Source organism: Tursiops truncatus, chromosome 17, assembly GCF_011762595.2.
Source record: "Tursiops truncatus isolate mTurTru1 chromosome 17, mTurTru1.mat.Y, whole genome shotgun sequence".
Lineage (NCBI taxonomy): Eukaryota > Metazoa > Chordata > Mammalia > Artiodactyla > Delphinidae > Tursiops > Tursiops truncatus.
The window spans coordinates 27,503,745-27,527,942 of NC_047050.1; the positions used below are offsets into that span (position 1 = coordinate 27,503,745).

The 24,198-nt window shown below is 36.2% G+C and overlaps 1 protein-coding gene across 1 annotated transcript in view; it reads left to right on the forward strand.

Annotated features, from left to right (window-relative positions):
• Positions 1-24,198, forward strand: part of RALYL (RALY RNA binding protein like) — a 450,880-nt gene that overhangs the window by 312,081 nt on the left and 114,601 nt on the right. The window contains exon 2 of the mRNA XM_019926336.3: positions 7,923-7,998. Within this exon, the coding sequence (XP_019781895.2) occupies positions 7,923-7,998 (76 nt within the window). The remainder of the gene's footprint in view (positions 1-7,922; positions 7,999-24,198) is intronic.

Genomic DNA, 24,198 nt, shown 5'->3' on the forward strand with positions numbered 1-24,198 from the left:
CTCAGTAATAAAGACTGCTGTAGTGAAATGAGCTGATGATATTATTATGAAAGTCATTTAATTTCTCAGTATCACAAACATCTATATACGTGACATGGGAATAATGATCCTTGTTCTACTTATTTCACAGGATTGTTCTGAGGATCTAAACTAATAATAACTGCAAAAGCACTTTTTAGTGGTATGGTGCTTATACTAGGATAATGTATGGTTTTATGCATTAACTTGTCAAACATAACAGACTATTTTCTTTATTTCCTGAATTTTTATTCAATGGAACAGTAATGAATCCCTAAATCTTCCAAATGTGAAGGATAAAAGACTGAATGACTTTTCCTGGCAGTCTATATGCCATAGCTGAATTATTTAAACTTTTATTTAAACCTGGGAAAGGAAACAAAACAAAAAAAATCCCAAGAATAAAGATATTATTTTTAATTAATTTAGGAAAATATTTCTTTTCATTTGTTTCTCCATCTAAAAAATAACACTGGTAATGTGGACGCCTTATTATACTGTAAATTAGACGTCACTTCAATATCAAGGCTAAATTTCTCTAGAAATAAGAGGATATTCCAAATTGAAAATATGGCAAATAAATAAATGTGAAATATTTTTCTAATCATTTCAGGGTATCTCATAAACCAGTGTTCTGGGGGCACTCTGTTTTGCTGGATGTTAACAGGTGTGCTATCCAAAAGATACTCGCTTTCTCTCTATTTTTTATATATATATATAAATATATATACATATATATATATGAAAACATTTGAGTTAAACATAACTGAATGTTTCTGTTTTCAGAATCTTTTAATATGCATTACAAATACTTGAGAAAGGGATACATTATTGCATTTTTACCAAATTTATTTTACCGTTACTTATTAATTTGGCAACATTCTTATTAACACTTTCTAAAACATTGTTTAGATAAATACCACTTTAGGAAATGTTCTGACAAAGTGTGTTTGGCTGGACACATTACAACCCACGCAAGGACACACATTCTGGCTTGTATGAATTTAGTTAACCGTTGGATCCCTTGAGCACCTACTGTATCAACAGCCCTCTGCAGGATGCTAACTAAAGGGCATAAGATGTTGAGTGAAGTTATGACTGCCTTTTAGAAGTCCAAAGTCAAAGGGAACAAACACTCAGTAGTCAGTGCTGTGGGAACGATGTAATGAAGTAAAATGGGAGTGCAAAGAGGGAGAGTCACGTCTGTTTGGGTGTAGAATTGGAGGTATCTTCCCAAGAGTCAAAAGCACAAAATGATTGAATGCTTTTACTGTCATCTTTAGTAGTACCATAACAAGGACTGGTCAAATAAATATATTTGCATGTGTTGGGTATCCTTTTCAAGGGTGATGCTTTTGAACAGTACCTGTCTCCACTTGCCTCATCTCATTTACCTCAAATCAGAATAGGTTCATCTCCTTGACTTTTTTTCAGTTCTGTGAGTTTATAGTTATTTCTATCATGGTATTGACTTCACTTATTTAGTTTAAAAATAAAGAAGAAAAGAAAATTGATTAAATTTTAGAGCATTTAATATACTTTAAGTAATTTGCTATGAAAAGGTAGTTAGTAGCCCAACAGGATATTTTTCAATTATTTGAATCTGAAATTTAATATTAGAAGGATAATTTGAGTACATTTTAATTTTTTCCTCATACTTTTTCATGCTCACTTGAAATATTGAAACTTCAAAATAGATACAGGGTCTGTCTTATAAGCCTCATGGTTGGTTCTTACAGAGGCTCATAATGTCACATGAGAAAATGCAAATACCTCATCTCCCTCCATATGGAGGTCTGTTGTCTCCAGTCATCTCCTAGTCATGGGTAGAGCTTTAGCTCCCTTCTGCTGTATTCCTATGCCTGGACAGAGTTGGGGGAGTTTCTCTACACAGGTGTGATGTCTAGTGAACCTGTTACCAACCAGGGTTCTTGACCTCCTTAATCAATAGAATGTGATCAGAGGCCAGACAGGAAATTCAGGCAAAGCTTTATTGGGCCTACTTCTCTTGCTTGCTCGCTTGCCCGGGGTGGGGGTGGGCTGGGGAAGGGGTGAGGTCGGGCAAGCTGCTTACTTATATGGGGTGAAGGTAGGGGTGTGACCAGGGTTCAGGCCACAAGGGTGGCTTAGGGGGGGTGCCCACTCCTTTCCTTATGTTGTGTTCAAGGGCACGTGCAGTACCCTGCTTTTGCTCCTGATGCCCTGCTTTTGCTTCTGGCTCTCCAAAAGTGGCAGTTGGTCTTTTTGGTCTTTTTGTGTCTTGTTGTCCAGAATTTGCCCCAATTGTGCTTGCACACAATTATTTTTAGTCTCTTATAGTTTCTTTGTATTTTATTGCTTGAGGAGACGTTTGTCCAGGTACAAATATTGCAGCACTGAAGCAAAGGGTCCCAGCTCCCAGCCTGTCTCAGACCCAAACAGAAACTCTTCAAGAGACTTCTTTCTAATGGTGCGTATCTAATTTTACCAACCCCCTCTATGAGAATATGATTCTAATACTAAAATAATAGAGTCCACCAGCTTGGTATATAGGTACATCTATAGGCATTTCTGCATAACAAGTAGGAATTTAACTAGGATTTTTTTGGTCCATCTCAAAAGAATTTGTTAAGAATGATTAAACTTACATCCTTTCTTGAGGATAGTATAAGATTTCTAAATATTAGTATTAAGTATGAATCTGTATGCAAACTCAGGAATTTAAGAAATAACACTTTATTTTTTGTATCTCAACATTTTACTCCAAAGTCCCTATCTTGTGAGAGTGGCAGAAAATTCAACCTTGGTCATTCTTCCTCTTGTCTTGCCTGTGGGTGCCTTGCACAGTGCCAGGACAATCAGGGAAGAAAGTCTCAGGAGGTCTCTCTGTAGGTGACCAAAAAGTTCAATGTTAAGAGGCCATTTACACTGCTTTTAGGCTTCCTTCAAGGCCAACAGCTCTTGAGATAATGAGAACCTGAGCCTTGGCTTCCAAATAAGCTGAGTTGTTCCAAAAACACAATTAAATCTTGTATTTATAAAGTTCAATACAAAGGAAATACTCATTCATCCAGACCCTGGCAACGCTTCATGTTCACTGATTAACTGAGCTCACTGCCCCCTGTCCCTTCTCCCCTGTCTACGTCCAGCCTCTCTCATCTCATCCCCGTCCACTAATACCAAGTTATAGATGATCTTCACTATAGCAGGGTAAAATATATAAATTTTCATATTTAAGCATACATTAATGCTTATATATAAACATTCAAAGAAAAATTATGCACGTGAACACTATTCAGTGTCTGTAAGGAACAAAGGTTTTCTGCATTTTCTGTTACCTTTGAACAGATGCTGATGTCTGGAAATACTGAGTTTAGCAACTTTCCATAGAAGGCTTTCCATTGTATGTACTGGTTGTCAAACTCAGAACCACTGGCTACATATTATTTCAAAAATGGATGTCACAATACTTGTTGATAGACTTAAATCTCAAGTTATTTTTTATTTACTTAGAATATTTTTATGTTTTCAGTTCAAAAGTAATGGAGTCTAAGCTAGAAACACACATATTGTGTCATGATATTTCATGGACATGTACCCTCTAGCATCACTGTGAAGCTTATAAAAATAATAGAAATCTTCATTTGTTTCACTCACTTTTTTTGTTCCAACTCTGTCCTATCTGAAAGGTTTAGACAGCCTAGATCTTGGTTGGGCCCTATTCCAAATTATACAAGAGTCAGTGTCTTTATAATTCATTCTCAGGACTGTCCTCAACTCAGAATCCAAAATAATTTCCCACTCAAATCAGATGTAAAGTTCTAATTGGAGTCTCTAACAATCTTCTCACATCCACTAATCCATCCTCCCAACTGCGCTTTGTTTCTTCTAGTTTCCCACTCACAATCTCTGCTGAAACCCTTGTTCACAAAAATCCACTGGCTCTGGTCTGAATATTTATCAACACGCACCTTACCATCTTTGTTACCAATATTTTTGTAATTCTTTATCACTTACTATCAAATTAAAAAACTGTGTATATATATTGAATTTAAATATATAAATAAAAATTAAATGTGTATATATAATTTATGTATATATATATTTATATACAATAAAATTTGTAATGTATTTGTTATACAAAATGATGCTATACTGTAAACTTACTTTCCTACTATCCGGTTTAAGAAATAGTACATTATGATTAACTTCGAAGTCCCTCAGATGTCCTTCCCAAGTCCCACACCCTTATCTGCCCCTTTAGAGGTAACCTTCATCTTGAATTCATTGCTTATTTCTGCTTTCTTTTCTTAGTTTTATTACCTGTATTTTCATTCCTATGCAACATATCGTTAAATTTGTATTTTTATTAACATAAAAGGACTCAGTCTGTCAGTTTTTCCATGACATTATTTTTTGCTCAGTGTCACATTCCTTGAGATTCATCAATGCATCAGTATTGTTGCCAATGGCTCTAAGTTTCTCTCTCTCTCTTTCTCTCTCTCTTCTGCTGTATAGTATTCCATTGTGTAAATATATCAAAATTCATTTATCCAGTTACCTGCCAATGGATATTTGTGTTTTTCCATGATTTTTTTCTATTTTACTGTACTGCAATAAACATTCTTGTACTTATCTTAAGGTACACACATTCAAGAGTTTCTATAGGGGCATGCCTCCTGGTTCATAGGTTTGAGCATTTTAAGTTTATTATAAAGTATCAAATTATTTTCCAAAATAGTTGTACTAATTTATGTTTATACCTGCAATGTATACATGTGTGAGTTGCTCACCAAAACCTCACCAACTCATGATATTGTCAGACTTTGTAAATTGTTGTAAATCCAATGGGTATCAGTTGTACATCATAGTGTTTTCATTTGCACTTACCATTACTGCTGAGATTGAGAGTCTTTTCATGTGTTTATTCAGCATTCATATTTCTCCTTCTGTAAAGTGTCCCTACTAGTTTTTGCCCAATTTCCTATTTGGTGTTTTGTCTCTGTTTCCTATTAGAGGAATGAATATATATTCCGAAAACAAATCCTTTGTCAAGGATTCCTTCATCCAATTTGTGTCTTTTCTTTTCATTTTTTTTATGTGACTTTGGATGGGCAGAAATTCTTAATTTTAATGTAGTAGAATTTATCATTCTTATAGTCTAAGGCTAGTGTTTTTTATGTCTTGTTTAAGATTATCCTTCCATACTCTTATCTCATAAATATATTCTACTATATTTCCTCCTAAAAGTTTTATATTTTTGCCTCTCACATTTAGGTTTTTAATCCAATAAGTAATTTATTTCTCTGTGTGATGTAAGTTAGAGGTCCAATTTCATATGTGTTGTTGCAGCCTAGCTTTTACCCCTTCATCTGCTGTGCCAGCTTTTTCATAATTCAAGTATCCATACATGTGTATGTCAGTTGGGGGGTTCTGTACTCAGTTCCATTTTTTCATTTTCTTTGTACCAAAACTGTAGTCTTAATTACTACAGCTTAAAAATAAATCTTGATAAGGTAAATTTGCCAATTTTTTTTCTTATGTATATCATGGCTATTTTGATGTTTTGCTCTATCATATAAATTTTAGAATCAACTTGTCAAACTCCACACAGACACAAAAAGAGTATTTGGGGATTTTATTGAAAATACATAGAATCAATAAATCAACTTGGGGAGAAATTAAATATTTATTATATCAAGTCTTCCAATTTCTCTTTTTATGTAAGGTAACTGTAAAATCCCCATAAACAGTTTTATAATTTTCTCCATAAACATCTTTAAAATTTTATAATGTATTTACCCTTAGTTACTTTATTTTTATGCTATATAAATGGTAAATTATATATTTAAATATGTATTACTATATAGTGGCATGCAATTAAATTTTGTATATTGGCTTTAACTCCAACAAACTTACTAAACTCTCTTACTAATTGTTGTAATTTGTGGCTGCTTTGGAGTTTTTATGTGGACCCACATATTATCAGCAATTATGACAGTTTCATTTCTTCTTTCCCATTTCTGATGTTGCTTTCCTGTCTTACTTCACTGACTACAATATCCAGTATGATGTTATATAGAGTTGGTGATAGTGAATGCCTTTTTTATTTTTTAACATCTTTATTGGAGTATAATTGCTTTACAATGTTGTGTTAGTTTCTGCTGTATAACAAAGTGAATCAGCTATATGTGTACATATATCCCCATATCTCCTCCCTCTTGTGTCTCCCTCCCACCCTCCCTATCCCACCCCTCTAGGTGGACATAAAGCACGTGGCTGATCTCCCTGTGCTATGTGGCTTTTAAATCCCTTGATCCTAAAGAAAATGTGCCCTGTGTCTCACTATTAAGTATGCTATTTACTATGGATTTTATATAGATACTCTTTGGGAGGTGAAAGAAGTTTCCTTCTCTTCTTTTTTTTAATTTTTTTTCGGTATGTGGGCCTCTCACTGTTGTGGCCTCTCCCGTTGCGGAGCACAGGCTTCGGACGCACAGGCTCAACGGTCATGGCTCACGGGCCCAGCCGCTCCGCAGCATGTGGGATCTTCCCGGACCGGGGCACGAACCCGTGTCCCCTGCATCGGCAGGCGGACTCTCAACCACTGCGCCACCAGGGAAGCCCTCCTTCTCGTCTTAGTTAAGGATTTTCCCACATATGGATGTTGAATTAGATGAGCATATGTTTCCTATCCTTTAATGTTAAAGATGACTAACAAGAACCTACTGTATAGCACAGGGAACTCTACTCAGTACTCTATAATGACCCATATGGGAATAGAATCCAAAAAGAGTGGATATGTATATATGTGTAATTGATTCATTTTACTGTACAGCAGAAACTAACATAACATTGTAAATCAACTATACACCAATAAAAATTAAGTTAAAGAGAGATGACATTGTATTTCATCTAGACATTTTGGTTGTTTTTACTGATGGGTGGCTCATCCATCCCCGGACAGCATATTTAGTCCCCTGTACAAGAAATAGAACTTTACCTTTCTTTTCTGTCAGAATAATGTCCCTCACTTCTTTCAAAGTTTTCTTGAAGTTCACCTCCTTTAGATTTTCTTTTTTTATCATCCTCTTAAAATTTTAACTTTATTAAATCAAATTGTTTATGTCATTTCCCAAGCCTTTACCACCCAACCTCATAACAGTTTTACACATTTTTTTTAAGATTAGGATTGGTCAATTATTTGAAAATACTCTTTTGTCATGTACTTAAGCATCTTCTTGTCTTATCTTAGAGACTTTATTATAGTTTTAGTTCATGAAGACAAGAGATGTGCTCTTTATTCCTTCTGATCACCCCAGAACTCTGTAACTGCACATTCCAGTTGCTGAGTGCATTTTGTTGTTTCCACAGTAAAGCTGGTATGCTTTACAGTTCCACCCTTCTAACACTTGGAGAAGACATCACCAAAGAAAATATAACAATTCCTCTTAGGAACAAAGCTTTATTCCATGAAAATGTCTATACAAACTGAGACGTTCCTGGCAAAACTCCAGATCAGTAGGATATCTCAATCTCTCTCTCTGTCTCTCACTCTTTCTATTTTTAGTAAGAATTCCTGATCCCCCACCTTGTTCAACATTTTTTTTCATAGTACTTTTCACCTTCAGATATGTTATATAGCTTTCTTATTTGTTATGTTTGTGGTTTAATATCTATCTCTCAAGCCCCCTCCCCATAGAAGATAAGTCCCACAAGGGCATGGATCTACCCTGTTTGGTGCATGATGTGTCTTAAACAGTGCCTGGCCTAGAGGAGTTGCTCAATAGATACCTGTGAATGAATTAATGGCATATAACATTTGCATAGACAAATGACAAAAATAAAAATACAACTTCATGATTTACTTTTCTCAAAAGGTTTAATATTTTCTTAATCAGTACTATTTTATTTTATGCTTTCAGATATCAACATGGCAGGAGAACCCAAACCATACAGACCAAAACCTGGAAATAAGAGGCCCCTTTCTGCACTTTATAGGTAAGTAAGCAAACACTATTTTATGATATGTAGTAGTGAAAAATTCTTTCAACTTTAAAAGGCAATATAACCTATAAGGAATCAAATATTTTGAAAAGCAATTCTAACTGGCATAAAGTACAACAAAATGCTCGTGGCCAAAATATAAATACATCAAGCAGCATTGGCAGCGATCTTGCCTAACCTTTTCATCTTTGCTTAAACAACCCTTCTACAAGATATTCCTCTAATAAAATCTAATAAAAATCTCTCATGACTCTACCTAACAAGTGGTGGAAAGGTTAATATTTGTTAACTACTGCATGCCATGTACTACACATATTTTACATATGCTATTTAATTTAATTTAATTTTCACAGCAATCCTGCAATGTAGATATTGCTACTCTTCATCTTACAGATCAAGAGCCTGATATGCAGTTTCTTAGAGATCTTTCCTAGGTCACACCACTGATAAGTGATGGTGCCAATACTCAAACTCATGCTTTCTGATGCCATGCCCTGAGTTCTTTCCAACAGATCACTCAGCCTCTTTGTTACAAAGGACATGTTCATTTCATCTCCATTTCACCAAAAAACAAATGTAATCCTTCTCATTTCTAGAGAGGCATTAACTGTTCCTTTAAACTTTCCTCATATATTTGGATCTGAGTCAACTTAACACTGTGGTCTTTCTCCTCTACATGCCCCAGTTTATCAGTGTGTATGCCTATAATCTCAATTCCAGGTAGACGGAGTAGACTATACTTAGCATCTTTATTGTTCTATATATACTTCTATTAGGTTACGGAAAATTCAGTTGATTTGGAGAAGACGTCAAGATTAAACTCATGGAAATTTTGGTTCCTTTAAAAACGGCCACTTTAAAAAAAAAAATAGTGCTCTGCCGCTAAGCCATATGTCCCACTTCATGTAGTTTTGCCATTGTTTTTTGTAATCTAAGTGCTGACTTTGCATCTCTCTCTGTTAAATTCCCTTTTGTTAGACTTAGCCAATTGTTCCAGGCTATTGAGATCTCCTATCATCCAATTTATTTGGTCCTGTCCCAGATACATAATCTTCATTCTGTCAGTGTCCACATCCAAAAAGCTAATGTAAGTGCTGAACAAGGCCCCCTTTTTCCTGATGTCATTTGGATAAAGGAGAATTGAGTTATACATATCGAAATTGATTATATTCTGATATAGTAGAGCAAGAAGAGTGCTCAAAAGATAGTTTGGAGCTGTTTCCTTGTCTTTGTTCTCAGAAAATTAGAAAATCTCCTTTTCAGCCACTCACAGCTTCATTTCTCGAGCTATAAAATAAAAGGGTCAGAACTAGATGAGTTTTAAGGTCCTTTTCAAGCCTAATGTCCCAGGATTCTCGAATGTATGACCATCAGCGATCTTAAAAAATACATTGGAAATATATCTTAATTGCTGTTTTCACTTTGGCTGTGTACATTTATTTAATTTTAATAAAATTTTTTATATAAAAAAGGAAAGCTACAGGACTTAACAATTGTTGATAATTGGTCATAAGACAGTATTTATGTTAAAGGTCAGAGATGAAGTCATCAACAAAAGGCAAATGATGCTTTCTGTACCTTGTTTGAGGTAGAAGACAATGTTTAAAAAACTGAGAAATGCAAATAATTTTTGATCAGATTGATTTTAAAATTTATGCATAGAGCTGCAGCTAATGCAGAACGTTTGAAAAGTCATAATTTCAATTATTACCAGAAGAAGCTGTCAGTGGCTTTTATTCTCATCAAAGAGCTACCAGTGTCTGTGCGATGATGTTAATTTTCATATTTTCCCTGTTCTTGGAGTGTTTTGATTTTCTTACAAGAATAGAAGCTTATGACAAGAAACAAATGCCTTTTTAACTGTTATTTCTCTATTACTAAGTTTTGCTGAATTGTGAATTCAGAAGAATTAGAAGCAGAAGTTTATTTAAATCTGATATATTGTATACAAATCATATTAGTGGGGAAAGATTTATTTATCCTATTTTCATCTGTTTACACAAAAGAAGGCTGGGATGTTATGAAATTGCAAAATGATAACAGAGGGAACAAAAGAGAGTGAACGTGCAGCCGAGAAAGCCCTTTCATACACGTGCCCTCATTCTTACATAAGCTTAATAATAATAATACTTTACTTTTATGTAGACAAAATGTGTTTTCATAGTCATTATTCATCTGTTCACCACAGAACTCCACAGGGTTGGTATTATTTGCCTTGCTTTATAGATGAGAAAACTAAGTTTCCAAGGCAATAAAGGATTTGCCCGAAGAAAGGTAACAAGATTAGGAACTGAATACTGTTTTTCAGCTTTCAACTCTAAAGACCTTGCCACTTGATCACAACTCCCTGTATTTACTGCTACCATCTAAACAATGCAGATCCTAAAAAGCAGAGATCCTACCCACCAAAACCAATAATCAATTATGTTTCTGTCCATGATTATCATGCCAGCAGGTGGCAAAAGAAAGCCTGCACACTGTACATAGTATAAGAACAAGAGTTACCACCAATCTGTGTGATCATAGGGCAAAGGTTTTGAGATTCAAGTTCTTTATCTAACATAATAGTTGTATAATTTTTCTTGATACTGTAAAATGGAATAATTGAGATGAAAGCACTTAGCTCATTGTGGGGAATATAGTAGCAGCTTGAAAAGAGGTGGTTTCTGCTTTCCTATTTTTTACATCTTTGGGTCTGTTTCCTTATCTGTAAAATGAAAGAGCTGGAACAATTTCATTTGTTCATTCATTCATTCTTTCATACAAGACATATTTATTGTGAGTCTACTATGGTCTAAGCACTAAGGTGGCTGTTCTTCTAGACAAATGGCACAGAAAATGCCAAGGCTGAAGGACAAGGAGAGAGCAAAATAAAATAAAAGTAAACTAATTTTATGGTTATAGGTAACCTCTGATCTATCTTGTGCCCTAAACTACTATGTCTCTATATCTATTTACACTATTAGGGATGTCAGTGATCTGCTATCAGACTTTCTTCTTAACTTATGTCCATTTTACCTGCATCATCAACCACAAAGTAGTATTTACATAGAATATTCACTGAGGCATTGCTTTGATTTGTTACTTCTTTTAACAGGATTTTCAGTTTAGCCAAACAACCTTCACTAAGATTTTGTCATGTGTTAAGTTAACATGGTACACATAGAAGACACAATTTTTAAAAAACTGAGTAAAGCTTTAATATATTAATATCTTATCCATGAGTTAGATATACATATATATAAGGAACATAAATGAAGTATACATACATTTCTATAAGGAAATAAGTGAGAGAGTTATAGATTCTGCCTGGTAGACAGGGAGTGAAAAGTCTGGATGCCTCTCGAGCAACTTCTGAACGCAGGCATTCACTCTGCAGACAAACGGGAAGAAGGGCATGCCAGCCAGAGAACATTTGCAGGGACACAGACACAGAGATGAAGATGAGAATCTTATGGCGAGAGCTAGGATAGACCACTCGGACCACCATGCTATGGTGACTCAGGCTGTCAGCATCCTTATCTGGCTGCTTATCAGACTAAGGACATTTGGCTTTTATTCTGCAGGCAACAAGGAGCCATTTTAATATGATGAGTGACTGGAAATGGGGTGTGAGTGAGAGTCACAGATACATCCAAGGTTTCTAGGGGAATGATCACATGATTCTGCCGAAGAAATAGGAAAGGCATGATGAGCAGCAGCAGGGTCATGTTTGGGGTTGGTGGAAGGAAGTAAAAAGAAATTATTGCAGTCTTGCACATGAATCCATAGAGACAGACAATTCATTAAAATAGCACTTATAATGAAAATGTCTCCTATTAGAGGCTATTTGTAAATGACACATAATGAAGCATTTGTGAACATTCCATAAATATTGGATCTAGTCCTAATGGTGAATAGCAAATCCATTCTCTAGAAAGAATATTGTAACTTTTAATAAATTGCTGCTTCAAATGTGCTTTGAACATTACACAGTGTCTATGGTGCTGTGAAATAAAGTGAGTTTCCCAGCATGCCAAGTTCCAATTAATGCTAAACAATTGCTAAATAAGAATAACTGTATGATGGTTTTGCTTCTGCTTGCAAAGGAGACAGACCTTTCCCCTCTGATGTGAGTAAAGCTGACAACCAGAGCACACAGATATTATTTATCAGAGCTGAACAGCACAGGTTTTAACACCAAGAGGAAACCCTCTGGGTCACCGGGAGCACAGCTCAGTAAGACACATAAAACTCCAAGTTTCATCCCACTCATTTCATGGATATTACTAGACATTATTCCCAAACATGGTTTTATTGTTGTATACAGTTGATTTTCAAAGCAACCTTCTCACCTCACAGAGATGGCCATGGGAATCAAGATTGCCAATGCAAGTACCTTTAAGACTCCTTAAGATTGTCACAGGGTAACCTATAGTATTACCATTTTAAGATCACCACACTTAGAGGTGATAGCCATGAATGCGGGTTACATTATAGGAATGTCAATGATCAAAAAACTTTCAGAGTGTGAACCGAGCAACGTGACTCTACAGCAAAATATCTCTGGTAATTTGTTTACCACTTGACCTACATGAGTTCTATTTTCTTCCTTCATGGTAACTCTGGCACATCATGGGAAAGGGAGACCCTCGGGTGACCCACAGTGTCTCATAGAACCTTGACAATAGAAATGAAAGCAATAGAAGCTAATTTCAGCTAATGCTAAATACCAAACATCATTATGGAGGAAAAATGACCCGGACATCTCCACTGCATTAACTTGCTCTGTTTGCTGAGAAATGTTTATCAATTCTCTATTGATTATTTTATTTATTTTACGTCTTCTTTTATAATGTCAAGGAAAATTCACTTTCAGAAGTTTAATCCTTCCAGTGTCAGTGCCTCCCTTTGCACTGGTAAAGGCTTCCATTTCACCTGCATAGTCAGGTGAGTCCACTCAGGAAGCCGTCTAGGAATGGGCTCTGTGGTTTTTAAACGGACTGTGAGGAGGACAGGGAAATGTATTCCTATCCCCTGCACTAATGCATCCTGTCCTGAAATGTATACAAGCCCAACATTGACATGCCTACAAGGTTCAACTTAAAATTCAGTTGTTGCTGGGTCTGTGTAGCAACTACGATCTCTTTTTGCTCCTGACCCAATCTTTCCTGGGCAACGAACTTACTATCATGAAAAGTGTAGTTGTCAATATCCACAAGAGAAATGTACAAAACAGTGCCTACTTCCAAAACTCAAAGCTGAACATCCATATATCTGGGTAACTGAGGGTGTCTTCTCTTTAATTCACACTTCCCAAGCAAACATAAAATGCTGCTGAAGCAGAAAAGGTTCCAAACACTCACTTTGTGGATGCTTCAGAATTGTGCATATGCTTGATGAAGAGAGGGTTAAGTGGCCTGGATCCTAAAACTGGCAAAGCTTCACAAGTGGTTCGAATTAGATCTCTTATTCCTTAGCTTTTCCAGCTGCATAAAGGAAGAAGAAAAGTTTCCTGAAAGACGACATGTGTTTAAGGAGCCTGGAACTGTTACAGATATTTTCCACATTTTAGTTATTCTCATTATTATGATGATTCAAAGAAAATGTCTATAATAAATTATTTTAAGAAGTTATTTAAAATGAGCTGTGAGCTATGATAATGTTGCTAAAATTTGCATGGTTAACTAAATAGTTTAATGTTTCTTATAACTGCCTAAAGAGAAGACTTTAAAAAAAAAGAATTACACTTACTTATAGTATACACCTCGTATTTCAATACTAAGTGAATGTAATTTATAAACCTTCTAATGTGAAATGTGTAAAAGAAATGCTGACACAATACACATTAAATAGTTCTGCTGCAGGCGATTCTCTACTAGGTTAAAGGATGACCTATTTGCAGTCTTCTGTTATGTTTTTAATGCATAAATATCCATGAATATTTTCTTGCATATAGAAATAACATGGTACTTGTATAAGGAGACTGGATGTTACAGTCCTTGATGCAGAGAATTTGTCTCTAGGGCTTTTTGAAACATTACAGTTCTATTTGTTTGATTTGAGGCAATTTATGATAAAATCAAAGGAAGCCAAATGATACAACAAATTTTAAGAAGAGGTAAGAGCCAAGAACAAGATATGAGTTAGGAGTGGGGCAGGTGGGTAGGATCAGGCAAATTATACTTAGAAAATGTATGTAATAATAAGGTATTAAAATTGGGCATCAAACTTATCCATGAGATTTCTAGCAGTCAATGCAAAAAGGGGGTACATGATAATTTATGTAATCATCTATTAAAAGAGAGTACTCCAATCTGTGATGAGAAACTATTTTTTCCCTAATTCTCTCTTCTGAGAGAATTATTAATCGTATATGAAATCATTTAAACAGCATAGTAGATACCACCCTCAGTAGCAGTTATACAATACACATACACATACACACACACACACACACACACACACACACACACACACACACACAATATTTTTAAACTAATGGGAGTTTTATTATGAAGTCTCTCAACAAAGCCAAGGATAAACTGCAGTAGAACAAGCCACACAGTCTTTCTTTCTGCTTCTCCCAAAGCAGTTTACCATCCTGGGACAAACTGCATGAAACTCAGAAAGAGTGATGCCCCCAAATGGCTAGCTCAAATTACCCACATAACTGCATGCTGGGAGGAGAGGGCTGAGCCCTTGGTTTTCTTGTCTACCCAGTCCCAGAGACTGGAAGAAAAAAGACCATGCTTAGATGTTTATGACCTTTCATACAGAGGCCTCTTGACCTTTTACTTAATATTCTTCCTCTGAAATTGGGAGAAATGGAAAAGGAATGACAAACCTAGCATGGGAGAGAAAGTGCTGCAATTTCACCTCATCCTCACAGTTGGCAGGTGTAGATTAAGACACACAACTCTTTTCTTCTAGCTGGTAGTTTTACCATACTTTAGAAGCTCCTGCCTGTCATGAAATAGTTGTTTTCTTTCATTTGTGAAAACAGGGTTTTCTGTTGAATCAAAGCCTCCTCATCAAGAGTACTCAGGTGTTATTGTATTGGTGTTATATATTCCCTGTGCCTCACTCTGTGTTTTTCAGACTTTCATGATGGGATATTAGAGTTAGAGCACTGACAGTAACACTTCTGGTCTCCACCAGAGCATAGGAGGATGGTGAGCATCTCTCATGGCTGGGTCACTGGGGAAGTGTTCCCTGCCTGGAGGAAGGTGCTTTCTGGATTTTATCTTCCAAAAGACATCTTGCTTGGTCAACAAGATGGAGTATCTTCACTATCAGTGCTGATTTCATATGTTTTCCTTCTTTTATTTTTTTGATCATTACAATAACGTGTTATTTTAAGATAGCCCTTGGTAGAGAGTTTAAGGCCATGAGCTTCTAATCTAAGTTGTTTGTGTTTATTTTTGAAGAGTTAGTTTATTCCTCTTTTACCCAAAAGGGCTCATATAATTTCCATCTTCTCAATCTATACATAAATTAAAAATTCCAGAATAGGTTGCCTATTCTACAAGATTACATGGAAGGGAGCATGAAAAAAAATTGAAATGTATCTAAAGTCCTACTTTTAAAGAAATCAAATTAAAGCCTAAAAAATTTTTACTGTGGGAGTGATACCCTCTCTTTACACTGTTTTTACTATAATTAAAAACAAAATCTTCTCCAAACCCAGAAATCCTCTGCACAGTTAGTAGAGAAAGAAAATACTTATTATTGAATAAGCATTAATTCAGAATGCCATACTCATCACAGGTAATCCACTAAGAGATTGCAAAGACAGAAAGAAATCTCACTCTTTTATATCCTGAAGCAGCTATAACCCATTTCATACATGTTCTCAGGATATACATAACTATTCCTCAAGTAAGAGGCCTGACAGCACCATTCATCATGCATAGTTCATTGTAAATTCACCAGGTAATTAGGGTGACCATCTGTGTTAACCAATTGGTAGTTGGATTTATCCAGAGGAAAATTAACCTTCTCATATCTTTGTGACAGGTAGTAGTTTCACACCTTGGAACACCTAAATTAGACTCCTACCTTCCCACAGAAATGGGGAGATAGGCATGCTATCTCCCTTGATACTTAAATTTCAAAGAGATGGCTCCTGGGTCCTAGAGAATAGACACGCCTAGGTCATAAAGCCCTATCTAATCTTCAAAATGATTTATATACATTTCAAAGAAAGAAGAAAGTCCTTACAATGACAAGTTTTCTAAAGTAAATGCTCAAAAGGAGGGGAGGGAAATCTCTTCCCTTATTTTCAAAAGGAAGTATTAGTTTTAAGTTCTTAGGTTTTTGTATCAATTTTTTAAAGTACAATTGGGAGTGATAATTAAAGACTGGCTTGTGTTAGACTGATGGAAACTCCTTTTATTACACTCCTGCCCCAGAGGTTAACCTTTGTACTGCTTCACTGACTGCTCCTCTGAAGCACCAGGGCTTCTGTAACATTCCCATCACACATAGGAAGATGCTTTATGACCAGACTGACTGCTTATTTTCTAACAACTGGAAAAAAAGTAGGAAGAAAAGTGTCATGATGTAGAAGAATGTCAGCCCATACAAAATGAAGAGAGGAGAGGATAAAATGAATATGTATAATATAGATGGATGTGATTGGATTAGTGAGAAATTAAAGAGCTCTTTTTCCTCTATTATATTGTCTCACCTTTACAATGTCATTGTTTTTTTAAACCACATATGGCTATTTTATAAAATTAACTAATTCTACCATCTTTATAAAAAAGTATCTTATAAAAAATTACTTTATAAAAGAGTATTTCCCCCTGGTCAATTAAAGTTTGAAAATATCACAAATTTTAAGGTAATAGAAAATGTTGAGTTATAGAAAGATTTATTCTAAAGTTTTAATTATAAGCAAGTTCTGCACAATAAAAAAGTGAAGTTTATAAGTTTGTTATAAACTTTGATTGGCTTTAAATATATTCATTAGAAAATAGTTCACAATTTTCTTGTAAAAATTACATAAAACTTTTTATGTCTTTGCAAGAATAATTCTTCTGACTGAGTTAAGTACTAAAAAACAAATGCTTCCTTTTTTGATATCTAGACAGATGAGGGCAAAAAAGGCAACATAGTCTCACCAGATTATCAGTCAGCTGTGCATGATAAATTCTTTGAACTAAAATTCATCCTTTTGGAAATTAATTGACTCTATTAAACTTTCAAAATTCCTTTCTAGTGGAATGATGACATGATTGATAATTCATCCTATTGGTATTGTTAAATACCAGAATAGAGCACTGGGGGATATCCTTCCAAATTGAAGTATTGAAATGTATTTAATGTATGTTTATTCTTTGCTGGAATCAAAGGACAAGGAGCTTGTTCTGAGTTAAGAACATTACATTGCAAATGAAACCGAGTTGCTGTATAGTTTGCACTTTAGTATTTGTTTGAAATATCTTCTCTCCAGCAAAATCTCCACTTATGTTTCAGAATTACTCAGTCTGAAAACATATTAGTGGTCATTAGAAGGTGCACTGAATTGTAAGTTTGGAAACCTGCAACCACGTCCTGTGTCTGCTACTACCTGCCTGTGCCACATATGTAATTATAAGCAATCTAACCTCTTTTAAGCCCAGTTTTCTCAGAATAACATGAAGGAATCATTAAATCATTTCTTAATTTATTCCCATTTCTAACATTCTGGGTTTCTGCTATTTACTTTCTAATCCAGAGAGTAAAGTAAGGTGTAGGTGTTTCATTATCAAGTTTATGTCTTTATTCCTTCAAACGCTATCCAGTATCTTAAAATATTCATATTCATATCTTTCATATCTTTTGACTAAGTAATTCCATTCCTGGAAGTATGTCTAAGTAAATAGTCCCAAATATTTAAAATATAAAAAAAAAAAGAAATTATTCCCAGATGTTCTTTACAGTTTTATTTATAATATTGAGTAATCTGATTCAACCAAAATATTATGCAGTAATTGATATGACACACCCAGTAGATGGAGTGTTCACAAGGTATTCAAGTTACAAGAGAAAAGATTTAAGATATGAGTAGAAAAAAAAAGCAAAATTATATATGCAGCATATATAATAGCATCTAATTACATAAACAGTATGTATTATAGAAACAGAAAAACAAAACTATGTACAAATGAAACAAATATATGCAAAGAAAAAAATAGAGGTCAATATATCAGTTGTAATTGTCTTTGGACAGTGAGGATATGGATAATATTTTTATTACAACTTTAGTACTTAATGCAAATTTTCTTTAATAAGAATCTGATAACCCAAAAGAGAGAGAGACAGATTTTAAAAGCAGATTTTACCAGTGATAGATGATAAACACAAAAGCACTCACACAGGCAAGAATGAGGAATTTTGTGTTCACTGTTGTGTAAAATCAGTTAAACAGATACAGCCCTTCATCTTTAGAACTAGACTCTTAGTCATCATGGTTATTAAAATGTTAATTTTCTAAAAGGGCAACTTCATTAACATTTGTCTTACAGTTCAGCTCAGGCCAACAGCCCTACATGGAGAAGTGGTCCCTGCCAGGGCTAACTGCAGGATTAGGAGTGAACAGTGCAGAGAGGAGTGGAAGGAGCAGGGTGCAGGGAGGAGAGCAGCTGAAGTCATCTGATCTTCAAAAACAAAAAAGTCAAAATTTATGAGCCCTTAAAGTGGTGCAATAAAATAACTAATCATGAATGCCTGGGGATGGCAGTTCTTCTGACTACAGATTAGTGAGCCAGTAGTAAGACAATGGTGCTTGCCTGACAATAACTGTCCCCTTGTAGTTAAAGCTGTATTTCAGCCACTTTGCTGCTGCTGCTGCTGCTTTAAAAGGGCATAGTGTAGTGAGCTACAAATAGTAACATAATAGTTTTGAATAAAGCACAGGTTATAGCCTCAGTGTGCAGTATGTAGTACATGACAGAAAGAGAAGGCAGAGGTTTTGTGTTCCTGACTCTTAACAGAGAGAATCTATTACTGCAGGACAGCTAGTCATAATGAGTCTGGGTACAGTAAATGTATCAGGATGTACTTTTAAGAAAATGATACACCAACCAATAACTAAGTTTGAAAAGGAAGCAGAGGATGACCCACAAAATACAGATAATCATGTGTGAAATAGCATTTTGAGTTGGATTGCCTAGCAACTGTTACAGGCACCTTAAGTGCTATTCTTACTAAAGCTATCCACAACATCAGGGTGAAGGCATTATTATGATATTGTGACAATTCTAGAAGAACTTAAGTAGAACTGTAACTTCTAATTGCTTGATTTGCTGAAGACTTTGTTTTTCTCATTTTTTTTACTCTTTATTACCTACACTCAACGTAGCACATCCCATGTTTAAAGGGTTAAGAAAAGAAATATTATATGATTAATATTTGAAAATACAAACTAAATTGAGTGTAAAACAATTGAAACATGTGGCATAAAAAAACACATAAAGATACTGTGAAAGAAATAAGTAATACCAGACATCCATTTTAACTGAAAAATCAAACATATTATTTTTAATATAATGCTGAAGAAATAAAAAACAAGAAAAAATAACTTTGTGTGTAGATGAGAATACTGTGGGCAGGCAGTTATCAGACAGATATTGTATACTCAGCCTGGCCAGAGAGAGTTGTCATCCAGTGGCCAAGTTATGATTATTGGGCATAGACCCAGATCCAGAACAAAGCTCCAGTCCTGGGATATTGACTGAAAAAGTCTGGGAAGGCAACTACACAACCCAGTCAGCTGGTCTGCACGATGGATCTTGAGATAGCACCACCAGAATTTATCAGGAGCCCAGAGAGAAACCAAATGTTAGCCACAACTCAAAATGATAGAGACAGAGAGAGAGAGAGGGAGAGAGAGAGAGTCAGAGAGAGATGAAAGACAAAATAAGAATTTCACATGGGGTCAGTCCTAAGAGTATATGGTAGAATGATGGCGACTTGGAGAAGAATTTCTGATCCCAGCAATTTTGAATGGACCACACAATCTCAAAGCCTCGAAGAATGACTTATCTCTAAGCCTCTATAAACAGAGCTGATTCAGGGATTGACCAAATTCAGCCTATATTAGAGACACTTAGTGGGTTTATAGGAGGAGAAGAAAACAAAGATTCATTGATACAATCTCACCAAGTAATTAACAAAACACCTACTGGAGTTTGTTCTGGGAACTGAAAATATATCGGCTAACCAAATGTGTAAGAACCCCTGACCTGGTCTTCAAGTGTGAGGTAAGTGAAAATAAAGAAAAATAAACAATGGAATTAACCATAAGTTAGAAGGTAGGTGTTAAAGAAAATGTAAAGCAAGGAAAGAGGTATAAAGGAGTGGGAAGGGGATAAGTGTTGCAATTTACAATAGGGTGGTCCATGAAGACCTAGCCGAGAAGGTAACATATGAGCAAAGATTTGAAGGAGATGATAAGCAGGTAAGGTTTTACCTGGGAGAAAAGTGTCCTGTGAAGAGCAACTAGCAGCATGAAGGCCCTAAAGCAAAAACATGCCCATGTGGTTAAGAAAAAGGAATGAGGCCGATTTTCCCCAAGCAAATTGTAGAGATTTAATGGGGGACACCAAGTCATGTAAAGCCTTGTAGACCATTGCAGTTCTTTGGCTTTTACTCTGAGTGAAAAGGAGGGTTTTTGGAAGGTTTTAAGCAAAGGAGTACCATGACAGGACTTAAATTTTAAAGGGTCACTTTAGCTTTATGTTGAGAACAGATTATAAAAGAACGAGGGAGGAACATGGGAAAACAGGCAGGAGATTTTGGTGACTCAGATGAAGTGGTAGCATCTGAGATGAAAACAATGGTTATGTTATGGATATATTTTGAAAGCAGAGCCAACAGACTTACTGACAGATTGAATGTGGACTGTAAGAGAAAGTACAGAGTCAAGGATATTATTTTCCACTGCTACATAAAATTTACTGGCTTAAAAATGTATTATTTGTCATATCCAGCAATCTGAGCTGGGCTCAGTTGAGTGGTTCTGTTCTGTGTGGGGTGCAAGATGGCTTCTACACTTACATATCTGGTACATCAGCTGGGGATGGCTAGAACGGCTGTGGTGGCCAAGCATCTTTCTCCACATGATTTTGCTCTGCAGTAAGCTTAGACTTTATCACAGCACAGAGGGCTCAGATTAGTCAGAATTTCACATAGTGACTTAGTTCAAGAAGGAAGAAGATGCTGCCTATCCTTGTAAAATCTGGGTTGGAAATTGTACAATGTCACATCTGTCACATATTCTATTCATCAAAGCAAGTCACAAGGCCAGTCCATATGTAAGATGAGGAGCATAGACTTCACCTCTTGATGGGTGGACAGAAGGAACTGATGATGGTCAGACTGTCTACCATAGATGTCTCCAAGGATTTTGTACTGAGCATCTGGACATATGAAGTTGCAGCTGAGTGAGCCAAGGAACACTCACAGCAGAGGTTACAGTAGGCCAAGGTAGGTGGTAGAGATTAGAAGTGTAGCTTTTGGACTTACTAAGGTTGAGATATCTGTTACGCATCCAAGTGAAGATGTCAAATAGACAGATGGATACCCAATCGGGAGTTCAGTGGGAGGTCTGGACTGGGTGCCCACATCTGTGAGTCAACAGTATGTAGATGGTACTCAAAGCCATGAGACTGGATGAGAGCAAACACCAAAGGAATAATTAAAGATAGAAAAGAGAAAAATTCCAAGAAGTGGGCTCTGGAACACACTAATATTTGAAGTCAGGAACTAGCAAAGGAGACTCAAAAGAAATAGTTACACTAAGTTGTATGAAACCCAGAGGAGAAAATATTTTCAGGAAGAAAAAATCAACTAGGTCAGCCCTTCAAAGGTCATTTTGAACTAATAATTCACCAGTGGACTCAGCATTGTGGAAACCATTGCACTCTTTAACAAAACTGTATCCATCAGGTTTGGGGTCATGGCTAGATCCTGCACAGTTAACTTAGGGAACAGCCTAGGAGAGTCTGGGACCTGGAATTATAAAACCATGCTCTTGTAAGACAGCCATAGCTGTAGAGTTAGAGGGACACTATCATGAATCCCTGCGCTAAAACACAGCCTAGCCAGTCAGGTGGAAATTTCAATACAATCCAAGAGGACGTAATGTTGAGTAGCCCAGGCAAACAATTTGCATCACACAATTTTGTCAGCATGTGACCGTGGATGTCATTAAATTCTGACATTAAGAGGCAGAATTTTTTCTAAACCAGAAGTATGGAGAGCTGTGTCTGAGAGGGCCCGAGGTTACCAAGACAGGAACTCAGGCAGGAGATTATCTGCCAGACAGGTTTGTCACTGGGAAGAGCAGAAACACAGTTAAGCAACACATGCAAACATGAGTTATTTTTTCCAAGCCTGTATCAGACATTAGCTACAAGTTAGTCTAAATGAACTTCAAGTGTTTGACTAAGACAGGGCAGAGGAGAGCGGTGAGGTTGCACCTGGGACCAAAATGGGTGTGAGAATGTGGGGCACAGGTGAGCAGTGTGGACTGGAGGGAGGCGGGGTGGTTGGCAGGGGAGGTAGGTGAGGACAAAAGTCGACTGCTCATCTCAATCTACTGGGGTGGCCCCACAAATACATGTGTTATGTCATTTAGCACCATTCACACTCTGAACAACTTATTGTGATGGCAATCAAAAGACCTCCCAGAAATGTATTGGCTCTGATAGCTTCATTTAAAATGGAGGAAAAAAGATAAATGACATTAGAATTCTGCAAAGAGCAGGGCTGAGGATTGAGATGGGAAGCTGGATAACTCTGTGACTGATTACTGGCCTCCCTCGTCTGTGCTTTTGGCAGATGCACAGTTTCTCTGTAAGATTTAACAGCTATTAGCAAGTGACTAAAGAAGACAATTGAAAGAGACAGCTGAGCAGCCACTTGCTAGTTTTTCTTAAATTTATGTCCCTTCACTACATAGGGTTGGAAGTGAGATGGGCAAATCTTCCAACGTGAAAATAATTGAGTTTGAAAGTATCTCTTTTCAGAAAATCATTTTTCTTATTTTAATAGAAACATCCAGAGTTGTGTGCATTCCCTTGCAATGTAAGTTATGATGAGGTTGAATGTGGAATCATAACAGAGCAGGGCTGAGACACTCTACTCTGCCTTGGCCAAAAAGCTACCATCCCTACCCCTAGCTCCACTCCCAGTTGGAGAAAGAGTTTCAAGGCCCCCAGGGGAATCTACCAATGGTTAATGATCTTTCTTAACAGAAGATTCCTCTTTATTCTTCACCTCCATTCCTCTTGCCATGGCGCAAGCCTCCCGGTAAAGTTATGAAAGAACATTACGCCTGTCCAAGGGAGATGAGCCCTGCGGCCTCAATTTCCAAGGTGGCAAAAGTCGTAACTGTGAATGTCAAAACTGCCACTGAGATTCTTGGTTGATACCACAGCCATCCATTAACTTGTTCCTGGAGTCAGAAGCGCAGATGGTGGTAACCACAAATAGAATGTACCAGAGGGCCTGATGAGAGCCCTAAGCAGAGATTTCAATTGGACATGAAAGCCCTTGAAAAAGGTATCACAGGAAATAAAGGGAAAAGTTTTTTTTTTTTTTTTACTCCAGAGAAATGGAATCCATTGTAGCAAATTCCACCACAGGAGCTGGCTCTCTACAGTTTTGAGGTGAATTTGACCTCCTCTAATGACCAAAAAATAACATATAGGAAAATGGTAAAGATACACTATCATATGAAGAACTGAAAGTCTTAATCAGACTGCCTGATTTATCATCCTGCTCTATGACTTTCTAGGTTAATAGATCTTGGGTAAATTACTCGATCCCTCTCTGACTCTGTTTCCTATGTATAAAATATATATGATAACGGTATCAACTTCAAGGGAGGTTGTGAGGACTAAATGTATCAAAAGGCTTAAGTAGTGTGTCAGATTTAGAATATTGTCTATTATTATATATGTGACATTAGGTATACATTATTATTTGTACACATTGGTGTATGTCTAGAAATCTAGGTTTCACTGCAGACTTTATACCTCTTTATTCCTTTTGTAAGTTTGAGCAAATTTCTGTGCCTTCTATTAGCACAAAGTTGGTAAATACATATTTGGAGACCATTCTTCTCCTTTCTCTTCCTATTTCTATCTCAGACATAGGTTAATTACAGCACTGTTACACCCTGAGACCTAAATAGGTTTTATAATTCTTGTCAACATGTTG